This window comes from Pleurodeles waltl, chromosome 12 (assembly GCF_031143425.1).
Source record: "Pleurodeles waltl isolate 20211129_DDA chromosome 12, aPleWal1.hap1.20221129, whole genome shotgun sequence".
NCBI lineage: Eukaryota > Metazoa > Chordata > Amphibia > Caudata > Salamandridae > Pleurodeles > Pleurodeles waltl.
Genome location: NC_090451.1, coordinates 678,218,692 through 678,235,486, shown reverse-complemented (window position 1 = coordinate 678,235,486; position 16,795 = coordinate 678,218,692). Strand labels below are relative to the sequence as shown.

At 43.2% G+C, this 16,795-nt stretch overlaps 1 protein-coding gene across 1 annotated transcript in view; it reads right to left on the bottom strand.

Moving 5' to 3' along the window:
* LOC138267242 (extracellular calcium-sensing receptor-like) overlaps positions 1-16,795 on the bottom strand; it is an 83,468-nt gene that overhangs the window by 48,917 nt on the left and 17,756 nt on the right. The window contains exons 4-5 of the mRNA XM_069216099.1: positions 13,132-13,423; positions 3,393-4,217 (exon numbers count right to left, since the gene is read on the bottom strand). Of these exons, the coding sequence (XP_069072200.1) occupies positions 3,393-4,217; positions 13,132-13,423 (1,117 nt within the window). The remainder of the gene's footprint in view (positions 1-3,392; positions 4,218-13,131; positions 13,424-16,795) is intronic.

Genomic DNA, 16,795 nt, shown 5'->3' with positions numbered 1-16,795 from the left:
TCCGAGCCCCGCAAGTCACCCCTCCTTGGATTCCCCTAGGTCTCTAGTTTTCAGAAATGCACAGGTTTGGTAGGTTTCCCTATGTGCCGGCTGAGCTAGAGGCCAAAATCTACAGGTAGGCACTTTGGAAAAAACAGCTGTGTTTTCTATAAAAAAAATAGGATGTGTCCATGTTGTGTTTTGGGGCATTTCCTGTCGCGGGCACTAGGCCTACCCACACAAGTGAGGTATCATTTTTATCGGGAGACTTGGGGGAACACATAATAGCAAAACAAGTGTTATTGCCCCTTATCTTTCTCTACATTTTTTCCTTCCAAATATAAGAGAGTGTGTAAAAAAGATGTCTATTTGAGAAATGCCCTGCAATTGACATGCTAGTATGGGCACCTCGGAATTCAGCGATGTGCAAATAACCACTGCTCCTCAAAACCTTATCTTGATCCCATTTTGGAAATGCAAAGGTTTTCTTGATACCTCTTTTTCACTCTTCATATTTCAGCAAATGAATTGCTGTATACCCAGTATAGAATGAAAACCAACTGCAGGGTGCAGCTCATTTATTGGCTCTGGGTACCTAGGGTTCTTGATGAACCTACAAGCCCTTTATATCCCCGCAACCAGAAGAGTCCAGCAGACAAAACGGTATATTGCTTTCAGAAATCTGACATCGCAGGAAAAAGTTACAGAGTAAAACATAAAGAAAAATGGCTGTTGTTTTCAGCTCAATTTCAATATTTTTTTATTTCAGCTGTTATTTTCTGTAGGAAAACCTTGTAGGATCTACACAAATGACCCCTTGCTGAATTCAGAATTTTGTCTAGTTTTCAGAAAGGTTTAGCATTCTGGGATCCAGCATTGGTTTCACACCCATTCCTGTCACTAACTGGAAGGAGGCTGAAAGCACCAAATATAGTAGAAATGGGGTATGTCCCAGTAAAATGCCAAATTTGTGTTGAAAAATTTGGTTTTCTGATTCAAGTCTGCCCGTTCCTGAAAGGTGGGAAGATAGTGATTTCAGCACCAGAAACCCTTTGTTGATGGCATTTTCAGGGAAAAAACCACAAGCCTTCTTCGGCAGCCCTTTTTTCCAATTTTTTTGGAAAAAAATAAATTTTCACTGTATTTTGGCTATTTTCTTGGTCTCCTCCAGGGGAAACCACCAACTCTGGGTACCATTAGAATCCCTAGGATGTTGGAAAAAAAGGACGCAAATTTGGCGTGGTTAGCTTATGTGGACAAAAAGTTATGAAGCCCTAAGCGCGAACTACCCCAAATAGCCAAAAAAGGGCTCAGCACTGGGGGGAAAAGGCCCAGCAGCTAAGGGGTTAACACAAACACTGCCCCTGATGTCTGCATGAGGAGCCGATGTACTCAGTATAAGCAATGGTAGGAGCGCATTAAATTCTAAACATACTGAAATAAATAATGTCATGCACTGTGTGTTTTTTCTATGGTGGCGCTCTGCACCGGTGGGCAGTGACAACCTTAAAACCAGCAGCATGCGAGTGTCAAAGTAATCAGTTAGTGATGGATGGCTCAATCGTCGATTGATTATAAAGCCCACAAAAGCAGGTTTCTTCACATTGTGCAAGGGGTTAATGATTAAAAGGTTTTCCTAGTGCAGTCGCCAGCTCTTCTAATGCCAACAAGGGGACTGGGTATAGGATGCCTCTGCCGCCCAGAAGCCTGGTATATTGTGAACAAGATTTCAGATTGAGAGCATGCTACTTGATCGAAGCAGGCCATGGTGCTTTGATGATGTAGATAGGGCAAAGAGCTGCCCCTAAAAGGGTTCTTTGCATCTGATGCTGCAGATATGGAGGCGCATGTAAACAGGCAAAATGCCATCTGTCAACAGACATTACTCTTACCAAATTGCTGTTATATGGGTTGGCCCAAAATGACGCTGAAACTGCATGGAGAAGCAATGGTTGAGGACGGCTAATACGCTGCCCACCGTATCCCGCTGTCCTGTGGGCTGAGCTAACATTTCAGTGGTACACCAATTGTTTAATTACTGAAAGATTTGGGCCATAAGACCCTTTCTGTAAGTAGTGTTTCCAGTTTTGATGTATTCATTTTTGATAAAACAATAGGTTGGAAAGACAACTAAAGCTGTCTCCAGGCCAAACCTGAAAAGGTAATTGTCAGCTACACCGGGCCATGCCTGGGCAGTAGGAACGTTTCTGTTGCAGTGCAGGACCTCTTTTTCTTTTTCTTTTTTTTCAACTTTGGCATCTTTGAACTTAAGAAGGTTTGCAAAGTTTTTTAAAAAAATAGGGTCAAAGTTGCAACCTTGTAGGCTTCACATCTTCACACAGCCCTAGTCCCAGCCACCTTGTTTGTACTCCTATTACTTTGTTGTTTCCTCCTGCTTCCTCCTTCTACGATGCCACTTCCTCTCTTCATCCCTGCCTGTGGGTGAGTGGTCCACCTTTTCGTACTTAAAAGAGCTATCTTTCAGTTCAGATTGATGTTAAGATTTTGAGGATGATAACTCAATCCACACTACTCATTCCCTCGACTTCCACTAATTTGCAACCTCCACTTTCTGCCTGTTCCTCCCTCTTTTTAGTAGTTTTCCTTCCACAATCACAACCTTTTGATTTGGTCATATGGTGGAGTAAAGTGTTAAAGAAATACAAAACACTACACAACACAATAATCGGGGTGCATCTAAAGGCCCTATATGTATGGCAAATCTCTCCGTTTCCCTACTGGAATACAACTCAAGTATGCCACAACAAACTTTGGTATCATGACAATGAACAGTGCTTGCCAACAACACCTGACGAAAAAACTAGAGAACATTAGAGAGAAAACCTCTCATATATGAAATTCCACACAGATTCTCAATATTGTTGGGTATTATTGTCCCCCACAGCACTTAATATCAAATAATCCAAACATAAACTCCTGGTAGACAGAACAATTCACACACACCTATTCACCTGATAGTTTGGATGCATAAACATCACTCACCATAGTGGAGGTATTTGCAATACATATGCACAAAACACACTGCAAACATGCCACTTGTATAGAAACACTAAATGTATGCTCTTTCAGATAGGTGGGTGCTGGACGGATTACCGTATATGCTTTCCTTACACTCACTGACACCCACAATTCTTTGAATTAGATAAGAAAACCCATCCTAAGGATAAACCTGAACCCAACACCAAACACATCATAACAAGATGAGTCAGATTCTCATTTGTGATGGAAATCCTAGAAATGTATAGAAAGCAGCCAGAGAGTCACCAGTGATTAGAGTGGCAGACTGTGCTATACACAAAAGACACTAGTCTAACATTGATGACCACACTACAAATGCTTGGTATTTACTGCAATTAATATGAGCATACATATCGGTAAATGTCAGTTCTTACCTGCCATGGCTGATAATCTGTTATATCTGCACAGCTGCCATGATGGAAGGGTCCTCGCCCTGGTGCGCAGGAGCTTAGGTCGTGTAAAGCCAACGCAATGGCATACACTGATCTGTAAATGTTGTAGGACACTGTAAAACTGGTGACATCATTTTGGTACATTTCAAGACTTTCCAAATTCTCGTCCCCAGTGCACTGTCCACTGCTGTAACCTGAATTAATAAGCGTGGTGTTGTAGTCCAACCACTTGCAGCCAAATGCATCTTCCCAGAACTCTCTGATAAATCCCGAGGAGCGCAATGGTTGGACACTCGTGAGATACTTTTTAAAGTCTGGCATCTCACCTCGGAAGGTGGCAAAGCCAATGGTGCCAGATAGGATTTCTGAATATTTTTCTGTGGAAAGGATTGTTGATGTTGACCATGCTTCACTAGCAACCCAGATCTTCCCGGTGACATTCTGTTTCAGCAGCTCATCCAGAACTACAGCCAGATCAGGGTCAAACGAGAAGACAACAATAGCATTTGCTGTTGAGTTTTTTATCACTTGGGTGATGTGCAGGGCATTTTTGTCTGCTTTATTTGATATGATGTTTTCCGAGAATGCTATGCAGGCCCCTGCCTTGATAAGTTCACCCTGAAGTAGGCGTATCCCCTGTTGACCATAGTCACTGTCCTCAGCCAAAAGACCCACCCAGGCCCATCTAAAATGCATGACTAATTGCGCAAGTCCATGGGATTGATAGTCATCACTGGGAACTGTCCTGAAGAAGGAAGGGAACTGGATACGGTCACTTAGGATGGGATTTGATGCTGAGTAGCTGATCTTTGAAAAAAAGAAGATATATTTGTGAGGCATCCATTTTAGGTAAAATGTGTCTTTACAGTGCTTATAACTATTGCCTAGTGAACCATTTGTGCAGCAGTTTTCTTGGTATGTGTTCCTCTTTCATGGTGGATTTCCTGCTCTGACTAGTCTATTGTAGCGGGCAATATGGAGGAAGGATGCTTCTGGTGTCGTATGCACATCGTTCTAACACTCTACGCCTATATGATCTCTGACTATCTGACATTAATTTCAGCCCATGCCAGTGGCATGGGCACTGCAGGGGCCCCCAGGGGCCCCGCGACCCCCCCTACCGCCATCCGGTTCCCGGCGGGCGGACCGCCGGGAACTGGATGGCGGTAGGGGGGGTCGGAATCCCCTCGGCGGCGCAGCTAGCTGCGCCGCCTTGGAGGATTCCAATGGGCGGCGGTACACTGGCGGGTGACCGCCAGTGTTGCCGGTCCGACCGCGGCTTTACCGCCGCGGTCGGAATGCCCATTGGAGCACCGCCGGCCTGTCGGCGGTGCTCCCGCGGTCCTCCAACCCGGCGGTCATGGACCGCCAGGGTTGGAATGACCACCATAATCTATCTTGGTCAAGTACAGCAAGTCTTGAAGACTCTTATTAGTAAATTGTTAGCATTGTATTGGCTGCAAGGAATTGCTTTTTAAAATCTTCACAACCAAGAAAAACTCAGTTTATATCAGTGTTAATTCTAATTAAATTTACTAAATGGTCTAGTGCAAAGCTGAATAAAAGAAAGGGTAGAGTGCAAACTCGTCTAGGCCCTTATCCAGAGTAACATCACGTTAGGGCAAGTTATTGTGCTCATGCAAGCTCTGGGACTATTATTGAAAGCAAATAGAATTTCACAAAATACATTACCTATATTCATTCCTTTTAGCAGATAATAAAGATAGCTTTAACATACATCATAAAAACTTTTTTTCGGCATATAAAATCAATAGCTGATGCTCCTACCTACTTCAAGTAAACTAAATCAAATCTGAGATCTGCCTATATTATTTGCCTCTCTGTAGTTTTATACCAAGGACCTCATTACGAGGCAGGTGGGCCGACCATCTGCCCGCCAGCCCTGTGGTGCGAACACTGCCGCGGACATGGAGGCCTTCTCACTGGGCCTGTTGCAACTTTCCCACCGGGCTGACGGGGGGAACCAAGGTTCCCGCCAGTTAGCCCAGTGGGAAAGGGGCTGGGGGCATTGTTCCTGGCTCATTATTGAGCCGGCAACAATGCTGCCACTTTCAGGGTGCACCAGCACCCTTGAAATGCACAGCAGACAGAGTGCATTTCAAGAGTGCTGGGCAGGGGACCCCTGCACTGCCCCTGCCACTTTAAGATATTGGTGCATAAAAACCACATTCTAAGTGAGCTTTCCCTGTCTTGGGAAGCAAAACAACCTTTTGTTTTATAAACTTTTTATTGGCATAGTAACAACTTTGTGAATGAAGAGAGGATTTCCTGCACAGCATACTTGCAGAGTAAGAGTATAAAATAACGGATTCCAGAACTAGTGTCTTTGTTCTATGCACGCTATGAAACTTACCAGTGTTATTACTACGCTGTATCATTACAATGTATAGCAAAATACAGGTCCTACTACTCAACAATAGCAGTAAAGTGGGAAATTGTCAGACAGGCATAGAAAGTCACGGAAACTTATTTACATTAGGACAGTGGGTGCTTTCCCAATATACAGTGTTCGGAGGGGGATGCTAAACAATTGGCTCTGTCACTTTCTGTAACCTTGATACTATTGCACCATTTAGGCAGCCAGCTTACTGGTTCAGTGGAGGAGTGGGAAATCGGGTTGTTGGTTGAGAGGGATTTGAGCCCTTCACAAGCAACAGCCAAAGTCCTTGTCAGGGTGGCCCACACAAGTCAGTTAAATTAAGCTGCACTAACTCCCTTGGTAGCTTGACCCAAAAGCAGTCAAGCTTAACTTAGAGGCAAGTTGTAAAGTATTTATGCAGCTCGCAAACAATAATAAAATTAAAAACATAACACCAACTCAGAAAAATGGAGTACAATTTAATGAAGTACTTGACACCAGAAAATCCAATCAAGTGGAATAGGAGATAAGCAATTTAAAAAATGTTAGGTAAATACAGCATCTAAAAGTATATAGCATCACTTTCGGTCAGCTGGTCAAGTTAGACTGGGGAAAAATCACAAGTTAAGATCAACCACCTTCGAGCACGGGCCGGATTCAGGAACCAGGTTAATCCTGCTGAAAAGGTTACCTTCTCAAAGATAGGTGCAAAGAGTGCAGTTTAGTGATGGAGGAAGCCACCAGGAAGAGTGCTGTGGACAGGGGCGGCTCCTCCGTTAGGGCGGAGGAGTGTTGCCCCACTCACACCTGCAGTGGCAGCTGCAAAACCTTTACAAGAAAACGAGAATAAACTGTGTTAATTATCGTTTTCTTGCAAAGGGGCGGGGCCACGGCGTGACAAGCAGTGAGGGGGAGTGCACAACTGTTTGGCCAGCAGTCTCGGGCCAGGAAACACACATGCGGAGTAGGCTCCTGGGCTGGAGATAGCAGGCACATGCTTCCAATCTGCCTGGTAGCGCCCTGGCACGGCTGTGTGCAGGTAAGTGTTTTTTTTTTTTTATAAATGTAATGTTTATTGTTTATGACAGGGCCTGTAAATTAAATGCTACTAGTGGGCTTGCATCACTTATTGTGCCTTCCAATTAGGTAGCCCTTTTAAACATGCCTCAGGTCTGCCAATGTAGCCTGTGTGTGAAGTCTTAAACTGCTATCTATTTCAGCCTGGAAAAATAAATCTTTTGCAAAGCCCAAACCTTCATTTTTAACGTATATGTCACCCTAGAGTATGTCCTAAACCGTTCAGAGGACAGGGTGCAGTGTATTTGGTATTTGGGCAGTGAAACAATTTCTACATTTGTTTTCCCTTACTGCAAGGCCTACCTCTCCCATAGGAAAACATTGTAGAACCATATTACATTTAATAAGTGATAAATTTCAAGTGGCAGTAGGTAGACAGATCCAGTTCAATGTCTGAAGATTGTGATTTAAAGCCTTCTTTAATGGTAAAGTTAGATTTTAAGTCACAAAACTGAAAATTCCACTTTTAGAAAGTTGGCATCTTCTTATCCCAACCATTTGGTGCCTGCAGCCTGTTCCTAGCTCAAATGGCTTGTTGTAGCTGACAGTTGGCCTTTGTGTATTGCTCCCGGACAGTGAGACTAAGACAAGCTAGGTGTTGTCAGGATGGGCCACTCTGACTTGATAATGAAGGGAAGCTCTCACCTACCACATTTGCACACCAAAAAGGCCATATCTGAACACACTCACAAAGGGTTTGTCACTAGTCTTTTGTGTCCCCAGACAAGCTGGGGGGCAGCGCAGGGAGGAAGGGGATGCCTGACACCTCAGGCAGGAGGAAGCCCCGAGAAACGTCTCCTACTTACAAATGGGCACTAGATATAAATATTGAACCTCTACCCCTACGCTTCAGTACACCTGTAGATCCGTGGAAGACTCAGAAGAAGGGCTGCAGTGCTGCTTTATTGAATGAAGGACTGCCACTCTACTTCCCTTCTGTGCTGCCCTCCTGCCTGGCCTGGATGAAAAGGACTGGACCTGCATCTTGAACACAGGATCACCAGAGTGACTTCAGGGGCTATCTGGCTGCTCTCCTGACGAGATTCTCAGGTACAGAAGGCTGTAACCACCTTAAAACCAGCACTCTGCCTAAGTTGAGTCCTATCCTCCAAAGTGGTGCCACCTGATTCCTTGACCCTTGGAAGTGGGTCAGAACATGCTGTACCAGACCAACTGTGGAGCCAGCAGAAGCAATGCATCACAATGCATCCCCTCTCAGAAAATCTACATCTGAGCTGCTGCATGACGCATTCCCGGTACAGGACTTTGCATTGCTGCCCGGAGCATCCCCAGAACCTCCACTGAGCAATGCATCCTCGACTCATATCTTTGCATCAAAAGCCCTTGTTGATGACATCCTCAACAACAACACAGGACTCCGCAGCTTCTTTAGAACCAGCCAGTGTCTGGCGTATCTTTGACACAGGACTTGACATGGCAAGCCCCTCATTATGGCATCCTCGACGATGATGCAGGACTTCATAACACAGCCTTGCAACTCCTATATGCACCGCTGTGAGACGCATTCTCGATGTGGGACTCAGAATCGCTCCGCAACCAGGAATTAAGGTACTTTGAACAGCAGCCCTCACTCACTTTCTACACCCTGCCTGTGTTCCATTGTGGTCGGCCTCAACTTGTGACTTTTCCCCAGTCTGGCACGGCCAGATAACCTCAGTTGGCGCTTTGTGCTTTTTATCTCTCTTTTTGCTTAAATGTTTAAAATTGTATATCTCCGGTTCTACTGATTGTATTTTTGTCATTTTGGACTTAAGTTGTTTATTGATTTGTACGCTATGTTCCTAAATTTGTGTGGGCATTTTTTTGTGTTGTGTTTAATTTATTACTGTTTGAAGTACTGCATAAATACTTTAAACATTGCCTCTAAGTTAAGATCAACTGCTTTTGTGCCAAGCTATCAGAGGTTTAAGCACAGGTAAATTTGGGGGTTGCTTTAGTAGGGTTTCACCTCCCCTCAACCAGTAACCCAGTTTCTTATAATTTTCCTATAATTAGTCTTCAATTAACAGCCCTACATCGATGTTGTAAATGAATTAACTGGTCCTTAATCTTTTCCTTCAAACCTCATCAAAAAAGAGTCATTTGACTTATTTCAAACCAACTAGTTTCAACTAGTAACTGATGATATTGACTCTGATAAGTCAAAATGTCCACTCCTCCTTGATGACTTTAATAAGATGGTACCGTAAGGCTCTAATCATGCATCCAAAATCATAGCTAGAAGAGATGCCCAGGCCAAAGCAGTTCTAGTAAGGCATCCAACCAAGTAACCCACCTTTACTCTGTATTATTAGAATTGTATGCAACAGAGCAAAATTCTCTTTACTTCAGTACTTTTCCAGAAAAATCTGGGGTGCTTGAAGGAATTACTGGGATATCTGCAGATTATAAAGCCAAAGTCTGCACTAACACTGAGCCTTTTTTTGGTGTAGCTGTTGTAATACTAGTGTTAGGTCCTGCGAAGGAGTCATAACATAATGAAACCTATGGAGTTAGTGCCACAGACTGTCAAGGTCTAGATGCTGTTTACACCTATTGAGTTTCCTTCTTGGCTTTTCTTAAAAAGAGAGGCCCCATCTAATAGCCACTCTGTCTTCTCTTAACAGTACCTGAGAAAGTTGCAAAAGTCATCTTAGGATGGCCCCAACAGAGAGGAAAAAATGCACAAGTGTAAAAACCCTTCTTGGCAGTCTTGTAGCTCTTGGTAGAAGTTGAAGATGAATGCATAAGTAGATAAGTAGATAAGATAGTAGATAAGAAGCCAAACCTTCTCTAACATCAAGGTAGAGTAAAGAGCCAAGCCAGGGCATCCAATGGAACATCAAAAAATAGAATTCTAGCTGCAAGGAACAAAAAGCAGAGACAAACATGTGTCAAGTTGGCGATAAATAGAATTCAAAATAAGGGACAAATGTGCTGTGGCACGCCTGTTGATCGGTATTTCCTCCTTCATATACTGTTTAAAATATAACTGCCATCACAGGAAACGTTTAAGTGTCATCCTATATTGGGAAGGTCACACAATACCCTTGAATAGCCCACCATCTTGGAAATGTCTTTTCACAAGATTTATCTGTGCCCCGTTCCTTCACACATGTGGTGCATTATTTCCTCATTCACAAGAAATGAAAAATGCCACAGAGATTTTTCCAGCTACTCATTATTTTCCACTAATAAGGCTCAATCAACCCCGCTTTTAAGGGAGCTTGAATGCTTCAAGCTTTACTCTTGTAGGGGATCCCATCTATATCAAAGACGATAGCAGGGTATCCAGCTCGTTGAATATGTGTCTTGGTATGAGATGAGAAGCACAGAGAAGGACGGAGAAGGGTCACTTTGGGGGGGGAGGCTCTGCCCAAAACCATTAGACTGAATGATACTTTCGAACAATTGGCCACAGACAAATTCCTGCAAACCATGATTTAGGTGCACTCTCATGGATGGAGATGTGTCTGTGTTTGTCATTGACACTGAACTAGGGAAAGCAGGCCTACAATGCTGACCCAGAGGGTCTTTCAGCAAAAACAAAATCTTAAATGACTTACATCTACAGTACCAGGGTAGATTCCTTGGAAGACGCTCTGTATAATTTATTCTTACCTTTGCTCATTTGTCTTGCATCTTTCACCACAGGGGTGATTAACATGCTCTTTTTGATCTAGAATTTCTACTGTCAAACGTACTTTAGTAAAGCATAAGAATCTGCCAAACAGGTCTTCAAGGTCTATTTGAAACTGACAACCTCCTATGCCACGCCTTCTCCTGTAGCAAAATTCTCATCATTATGTGATCACCTCGTGACCAAATCTGATGACAAATTAGCACTGTCCCTTATTTCTCTGGTATCATTGGTTGCACCAACCTCAAGTGGCATCAAATCCTTTGAATGCCCTTAAATTCAGGAATCAGAAATCAACAAGACCATAAGTGCTCTTGTGCTGATAGCACCACTCTAAAAAAGCTGAAATGCTTGATGCATTAAACTCTCCCAAACATTTGTATTCCATCATCACAAAAGTTACTAATTCATCTCTTGAGTATAGTAAACTCTCACAGCCACTGAAACACACAACTACTGTTACACTTTTCAAGATCCGTGCATTTGTGGCTAAGAGGCCCAACACTAAAAACTGGCCTACTTTCAATCCTTATCCCCACATAACACTCCCGCTCTATATGACTGCCAAGGATCAACTTTTGCCTCAAATCTTTTTAATGGGCCTGGCCAGAATTTAGATTACGCTGAAGTGATTTTGGTAATTGTGGTTTACTCTTTGTTACGGATTTGCCAATAATTGCACAATTACGCCTGCTCACATAGGTAAGAGTAATTTGGCTGAAAAAATCATACCACAAGAGGACATTTGGTGAGCTGCTTAATGCAAAATGCATCCTCGGGTCAATTTTGGACACAAGAGTGCATTTTGCTGTAAGGAAATAGTGCTAAATTCCAGTAGTTAATTGGGGGAAAATCCTAGCCCAAGGGTGCATTAGGCGAACGCGAGCGGCTACGCATGCTCACTATTCATGTTCTGTCATATTTAGCGCTATTTCTTAGCACAAAATACATCACTGAGTCTATGTTTTTTTATGCTACGAAATATCGTGAAATGCAGAATTACACTTTTTGTGTAGTTTAAGCATAATCTTGTGGAATTCTTAGGTAATTATCCATGTTTACGCTACACAGAATTACGCAAGAAATGCATACCGTTACTTTTTAATGTCTACATGATCCCACATACAACTGTCTTCAAGAACTACAACTAGCCATACAACATGTAAAAAGATGACACACAAATTAATATCAACGTCTCTGATGACTGAGGTCATTGTTTAAAAGTCAAAGAATGTCTAGAGTCATCAAACATTAAACCACTGAAACTAGTTGTGTGTCAACTTTTTCCATGCCTGAGGTAGAACTTCATGGTCCAAGTGATTCACGCTCCTGTCCACTCAGCTGGCCTCCCTTCATGGGTTTGTCGCAACCATTGTCTCAGCTTGTCCTTCTCCTGGGCATATCAATGATCTGTGAAGGGAACAATGTTGCTAGAAATGCTTTGTCAGTATAGTTTTCCTTGGTCTCTAAAACTAAAAGCCAACTAGGCGACCCTGGTGAAACCTATTGCTGCTGACCTTGTGAACACAGGAACAAAGCAATAGTACTCTGAATTGGTCATTAGCCCCTCTTTGGGTTGTGCTTTTCAGGGGTTAGTCAGGTTCAAGAGTCAAAACCTACTCTAGGAGGTCAATGATGGATAGAGCATCTAGATCCTAAACCACATGTTATAAAATAAATATAAAGCTATGCAGTATCATTCTTATGAAAGAGAAATAAGACTTGTATTACAATTAAGGAAATATGTTTAGTAAATTATATGTCATCGCCTGCACCATGGTTCTGTAGGCCACGTATCCCCCAGGGATTAGCACTCTCTGACCACATAGTGTGGCCTTTGGTCCAGTCATGCATCCAGCGCTAGTATTCCTAGAGCTAATAAGGAGTGCATTTAACCAATCCCAGCATGTTCACAATGCAGTCCATAGAGTAAGAAAAGCCTTGCTTTTTTTTGTTAACTTCTTGTGTGATACTTATGAAGTTCAATAGTTGTCAATCAAATGATGCTTTGTATTGCAGTGAATTACAAAAACAATTAAATGTCCTTTAATATTAAAGATGTTTATCCAGTGTTTGCAAGCAGTTTTCTATTTCACTCACAAGTAGTGCTTTTCGATGGTTGGGCTTGGACTCTCAGGAGCAGATCAGCCCTCCTTGCTCATCTTTGGTTTGACCTCCCTATTAGTTTTGTGATTCTTCTACTACTCTCTGAGATATGTGCTGCCCATAGACACATCTTGTTCTCTCTTATTGCCATTTTTCCGAGGACCTTAAATTCATTTGAATTGTTTGGATTTCTTTCCCTGTACTTTTCCCATCTCCCAGAGGCAAGTCATTGTTAGTTATACATTTTGGGGCCCTGCCAGCTTGTCACCTTCTATGTGCCCAACAAGGGATGGCTAGCTGCTGTGCCACATAGAGGACAAGAACCAAATTGTGCAGGAGTGTGCTGTCAAAATCTACCGCAAATCAGAGAATGCCCCTAAAGCTGATGGGCCTTGTGGGTCTATTCAAAGAAGTATTTTCTGTGCCCATATCAGGGGAATGACCCTACAGTCACTGTGCCCAAGATCTATAACTTGGACATTATGTCAACACTGTCACATGATTGGTCGTCTTCTTACCTGGGGGTACCTGTACAGGCCCAGGATCCGTGCCATGAGGATTGAGCGTGATGACAGTGAGTCTCCAATGATGGCGGCTGGCTGGCGTTCCCCCCAGCACTGGTAGTTCAGCACCGGCTGCGCTCGTCCTGTGAGTATCCACAGGGTCCCCTCCAGCACTGGCCGCAGCATCCGACAGGAATTGTAAATATGGAAACCCAGGGTGATATTGGCTAGGAGGCCAGAGTTTCTGTTAATGTTCTCAACAGCGAACACCATGGCTTGAAGCCATAGGTAGTAATCATACACAAATCTGAAACAAACATTCAACAAGCATTTATTGAAACTGCTGAGAGATGCACAGTGCTCAGTAATACTTAAAGCTTACACTGCTCTAATCATCAATCTCGGGTGTCCACGTGTATGGCATTAGGTGAGCATCCAAAGGCTGCTATTTGAGAGCATTTAAAGAATATTATTTCATGTTACTGGACATTTGCTTAGCACAGTTTTTGTCCATTGCTTGTCCTCGCCTTGGCACTTTAGTGCGCAAGCTTGAGCCTTCTGTTGCGAATTTTTTTACTGGAAGGTCTATGCCTAGGGAGGATTTTGATTTTCCTGGCTCTAGTTGGTGTTGTGATGTGATATGGAGGATGTTCTCGTAACCCTGGGGATATCTTAGAAAGGGCGGCTTGTGATATTCCAACCTAAACCACGTGAGTGGTATTTATAGAGGAATATCTTTGGGTAATAACACACACACACACCCTTGCACCATTGTGGATGAGTGGATGCCTTCTGTCAAGCATACGTTTTGCACTGGAAGGGTACTGTTCCAGCACAAAAACTATGGCTCAATGCTTTTCCCAATTTGTATATGAGCTGTACATTGCAACTCACATTGAAACTTCTACAAATGTGAAGAGTTTTAAAATTTGTTCCACCGTTATGCCTGCCTCGAGGATCAAATCCTTGTCTACCAATGTTGGAAGATCGGGATTTGCATCAAATCCCATGCATGTGAACACCCATGTATCACTCACGGACAGCCCCCTGAACCAAAGCATCATTACTTTAGGCAACTTTTCAACACAAATGGGTTTGAAAGTAAATTGTTGCACAACGTCTTGTGCTATGTTTGGGACACAAACCTGGCTTAAAGTTTTGAAAAATCTAAATATCACTTATGCTGAATGGTTGTTTCGTGGCCTTACAAAGCATCCTGGGAAAACAAGCATTAGCTTCACTGCAGAGACAGTCCAATAGCACACGGCTCTAATGAAATAACACTGTCGCTTGTATATTGTTTAACTGATTAATTAATTTAAATATCTGAATAATACGCCTTTTTTCTACAACCTTCAAGCATTTACATTTTTATCTCCTTCTCACAGGACACAGGAAGTAAGCCCAATGCCCTGTCAGCAGTCTATTTCTGGACTTCCTTTTATTATGGAGATGAAAACTTCGGAACTGGACACCATACTCCAGGTGAGATGTCTAGAGCAGAACTTTATGAAGATGTGACCTTCATAATTAGGCACAATTGTGCAAATGCGACCCTTAGATACTGGCACAAAACTTCAAATGTGGCCTCTAAAACTGGATGTAATACCCTAGGTGAGACCTTTGGGCACAATACCGCAGAAGTGTCCGTGAGAACTGAACACTTTATTTCAATTTGTTTTTCACACTTACATGCAATTATTCCATGTGTGGCCTTCATAACTGGATCCAGCTCTCCAAAAAAGGACCATTGCTAACTGGCACAATATTTTAAATGTGGCCTCCAGAAATGGATGAAATACTCAAGATGAGATGATAGATGTAGTCACCAGAAGGGGTTGCAGTCCCACGGGAGTGTCCGCCATAATTTTATTAATGTATTTATTCGTTTTTATGTAGGCTCAAACACAGGGAGGCATGAGAGCACTTTACAAAGAACAGGAAAGACGCAATAGTCTTAAGATAACACAACTTACTTACAACGGCCAGAGTAATGGGGGAAGGAGGAGCCGAGGCGGGCAGAAGAGCAGGTGATGAAGTGGAAGAGGAAAACGAGGGAAACGGGGTGCAATAAGGAGGACAGAGTGATCAAGTATTGGAGGGAGAAGGACAAAGTGTAAACGGAGGGAGAGAGATTATATTGAGGGATGGTGAAGGGAGGAAAGCTGGGAAGGGTGTGTGAGCACATGGGAGAGGGAGGAAGTGAGTAGGAGAGGGGCGAGAAGAGAGAAAAGGAGTGAAACGGGTAAAGGGGGTAGTCAGGTCGAGGAAGAGTACACAGGTTGAAGAAGGCAATGTGAAGGTGAGGAAGAGAGAGAGAGAATGAAAGAACAGAGAAAGCCGGAGAGAGAACAGAGCTGGAGCGATCAAGAGTTGAAGGTAGGTCAGCGCTGGGACAGAGGGAGAGAGGTTGCAGAGAGGGAAAGTAAGGGGGAGGATGGTGGAAGAGGGATTGACAGTAGGAGAGGGAGTGAGGTAGGTGAAGGAACAGCAGACATAGAGGGTTGGAGAGAGGACAGGGAAGGAGTGAAGCAGGAGGGGAGGCGGGGTCGAGGAAGGCGCTGCAGTGATAGAACAACAGCATCAGAAAGTAATCCAACGTACAGGATTTGGCAAATCATTTGAGGCTGGAGTCTAGAATTGTGCAATTTCAAGCACTAACTACGATTAATCACATTAACTATTTTATAGAATGTAATTTGGCAGAGTAGGATATTCTAAAATCTTATATTAATAAAGAGTTGTTAAACCCATATAATGAATCACCTGTGAGGAACAAAACGGAATTAAAAGCAGAGTGACTGGTATTCGCCTTCGTGTCACTTACCTTGTTTTTGTTTTTAATTATCTAATCATGTATTTATCTATTTATAATATTGCTAATGGTGTTTAAGACACCAAAACGTTAAAGAATTACTCACTCACTCAGGGCCACTTCAATCCATAAATCTCAAACAAACGCGTGCGCGCGCATACACACATAACCCCCCCCCCCCCCCCCCCCCCCCCGCCAATGCCCCTTAGCACTGCTCTATTCCACTCCTAGGTCACAGATACAGCCCTATCAATTCACACCAACCCTGCCCTGCAGACTTCGCGGCTATTCCAGTGCTGGGACGTGCACACAGCTCTTTTTGTTCTCCCTAGCATTGACTTCTAGTCAGTGCCTAATTTGTAAAAGAAAAAGTTGTGGAATCCAAACTTTGGCTCAAAAGCCCGTAGCCACTGCTATCATTTAACCTAATTTCTGCTTAATCCACCACCGGACTCTCCCTACCCCCTTATTTCACTCTTTCATGTTCTATGTTATCCCTGCTGTCTTTCTTTGTCACCGTTTTTTTTAGGTCGAACGCAAGCGCTCTGACGTGTTGTAATCTATCAGTGGGCTTTTAACCACGCCCATCACTATCACTCGTTCATGGGCTTGCCTTTCAAAAATCCTTTGTTATCGTTAGTAAATGCTTTATGTTTGTCCCTCCTCGGGGCAGTTTTGTTACCGTCTTCACCATTGTCCCTGTTACATGGATAATTGCACGTTTGCCGAAACGTTTGACTGCGAGCGAACTTCTTTTTTCTTTTGTGTCTCTCGTTAACGCACATGGCGACTGTGGTGCTTTGAATCGGCTCGCTTATGTCAACTTTTTTTACTTTTCATTTAAATTTATGTGCAAGAAACGTC